This window comes from Trachymyrmex septentrionalis, unplaced genomic scaffold (genome assembly GCF_001594115.1).
Source record: "Trachymyrmex septentrionalis isolate Tsep2-gDNA-1 unplaced genomic scaffold, Tsep1.0 scaffold2, whole genome shotgun sequence".
In the NCBI taxonomy this organism is placed as follows: domain Eukaryota; kingdom Metazoa; phylum Arthropoda; class Insecta; order Hymenoptera; family Formicidae; genus Trachymyrmex; species Trachymyrmex septentrionalis.
Genome location: NW_017305179.1, coordinates 2,064,187 through 2,066,049, shown reverse-complemented (window position 1 = coordinate 2,066,049; position 1,863 = coordinate 2,064,187). Strand labels below are relative to the sequence as shown.

Genomic DNA, 1,863 nt, shown 5'->3' with positions numbered 1-1,863 from the left:
AATTGGTAATGACATTTATCGTAGTTAGCATTTTATTAATTGATATAGAATAGAGTAATATATATTAAGTTATACTAATGAACAATTTTGTTGCTTTGATAAATAGAATTCATATTTACAGGATTAACGGATTTTGTGTCTGACTTTTTACAATCGATCAATCGACATTACGCCTATTCTTCGGATTATAAATAAATTTTTCGTTCTAAAGGTCATGTACAGATTCAAGGTGTCTGCACCGGGCACGGTGCTTTTATGTGGAGAATATAACAAAAGTTGTGCAGCAGCCGACTTAGACATGCGTACCGTTCTTACATTCTCTTCATTTCCTACAGAAGTAGTTCGAAAAGATTTTATCGAAATAAAATTTTCCAGTATCCGATTACACATGAAGATACCTTTACGCATATTTCTTTTACATTTTTTTCAAGAAAATTACGATTGGACACGTAATCCACGTCAGGTGTTTGAATCAGTAAAAAACTTTATTGAATTCTTGACGGGCTTTCCCGGCAATTACGATCTCGACAATCGCGCACATCAGTTAAGCTTAGAAGCTTTCTTTTTTCTTCTCGTTACGATTAGCTATGAAAAAAATATCATTATAAACTCATCTTTCGTTGTGGAAATTTCATCGGAATTACCGATTGGTGAAGGTCTGGGCAGTTCGGCCTCGTTTGTAGTATGTTTAGCAGCATGTTTTTTTCGTTGGAACCTCCTGCAGAAAGGAACAGTACGCTACATATTTAATCCTATAGATTTGATATATATCATGAAATATGCCTCCGCTTGTGAGTCTTTTGTATACAATTCCTCCAATTTATTCAAAGTTCGAATAAGTACGAATGGCACGTTACAAGTATTTGAAGAAGAGAATCGGATGGTACATTTTTTTTCTGACCTGCCGAGCATGAAGATCCTGTTGGTCTTTTCAAATGTTAGCCAGAAAATCGAGCAAAATAAAGTAGAAATAAAAGTGAAAAAGCATTTATCTTCTTCCGTTGATAGTATTCTAAATAGTATCGAGACTATATCGAAAAAGTTTATTCAAACCCTTAAGGAGATTAAAACAGAAATGCTTTCCTTGAGACAGCAGGAGATCTTTGAAATTAATTCAGTTGGTCTCATAAACTATTATAAAAATTTAATGGTAAGTCTTATTCTACGAATTTTGATATAATTTAGCTGCATGTTTTTGGTGTTGGTCCCGCCTGCTGAAAAAAAGGCACATATTTAGAATTATCATTTAAAATCATTGTAATTATATTTCTCACATACATAGCTATACGCTGATAACTTTAATCGTCTTCTAACATACTTTGCAGGATCTCATTCATATAAATCAGGGATTACTAAGAGCGTTAGGCACATCACATCCAAACCTAGATATTATTTGCACAATTGCGCGGGATTTTTCACTTGGAGCAAAAATCGCCGCCAACCGCAAAAGTGGATACGTATTTACTTTGCTGCTAGCAAGCACCTCAGATGAATACATCCAAGATCTGATCAAGATATTTGAGTCGCATAATTTCACTGCCAAGATAGTCAGTTTGAATTGTAGCGGAGTAAGAATCGAATAACATGTTGATATCTATAATTAGTATGAGTAGTTAAATATAAACAATGACTAAAAAAAGCTTACGTTAAGAATTTATAACGCACGTTATGCAGAAAAGTTTTATATAGTACATTTTGTACGCATTAATGGACTGAGTATAGAAATTCGCATTTATCGAATTAGATAAGATAACAGAATATTGATTAAATAATGTAAGATATTTGCTTCTAAAAATTGTAATAAAATCCATATGTATTAGGTGATATATGAAGATATATATTTTACAGATATATGTTTTATTT

The 1,863-nt window shown here is 32.5% G+C and overlaps 1 protein-coding gene across 1 annotated transcript; it reads left to right on the top strand.

Moving 5' to 3' along the window:
• The first annotated feature begins 214 nt into the window (after positions 1-214).
• Positions 215-1,583, top strand: LOC108747410 (mevalonate kinase-like). The gene is made up of 2 exons (XM_018484837.1): positions 215-1,150; positions 1,326-1,583. The coding sequence occupies exons 1-2, from the start codon at positions 215-217 to the stop codon at positions 1,581-1,583; spliced, it is 1,194 nt and encodes a 397-aa protein (XP_018340339.1).
• Positions 1,584-1,863: the final 280 nt, after the last annotated feature.

Excerpts from the sequence above, each read along its gene's own strand:
- LOC108747410 (XM_018484837.1), top strand. The coding sequence starts at position 215 with ATGTACAGATTCAAGGTGTCTGCACCGGGCACGGTGCTTTTATGTGGA. Across the intron at positions 1,151-1,325 it reads ACTATTATAAAAATTTAATG|GATCTCATTCATATAAATCA; the intron begins GTAAGTCTTATT and ends CATACTTTGCAG.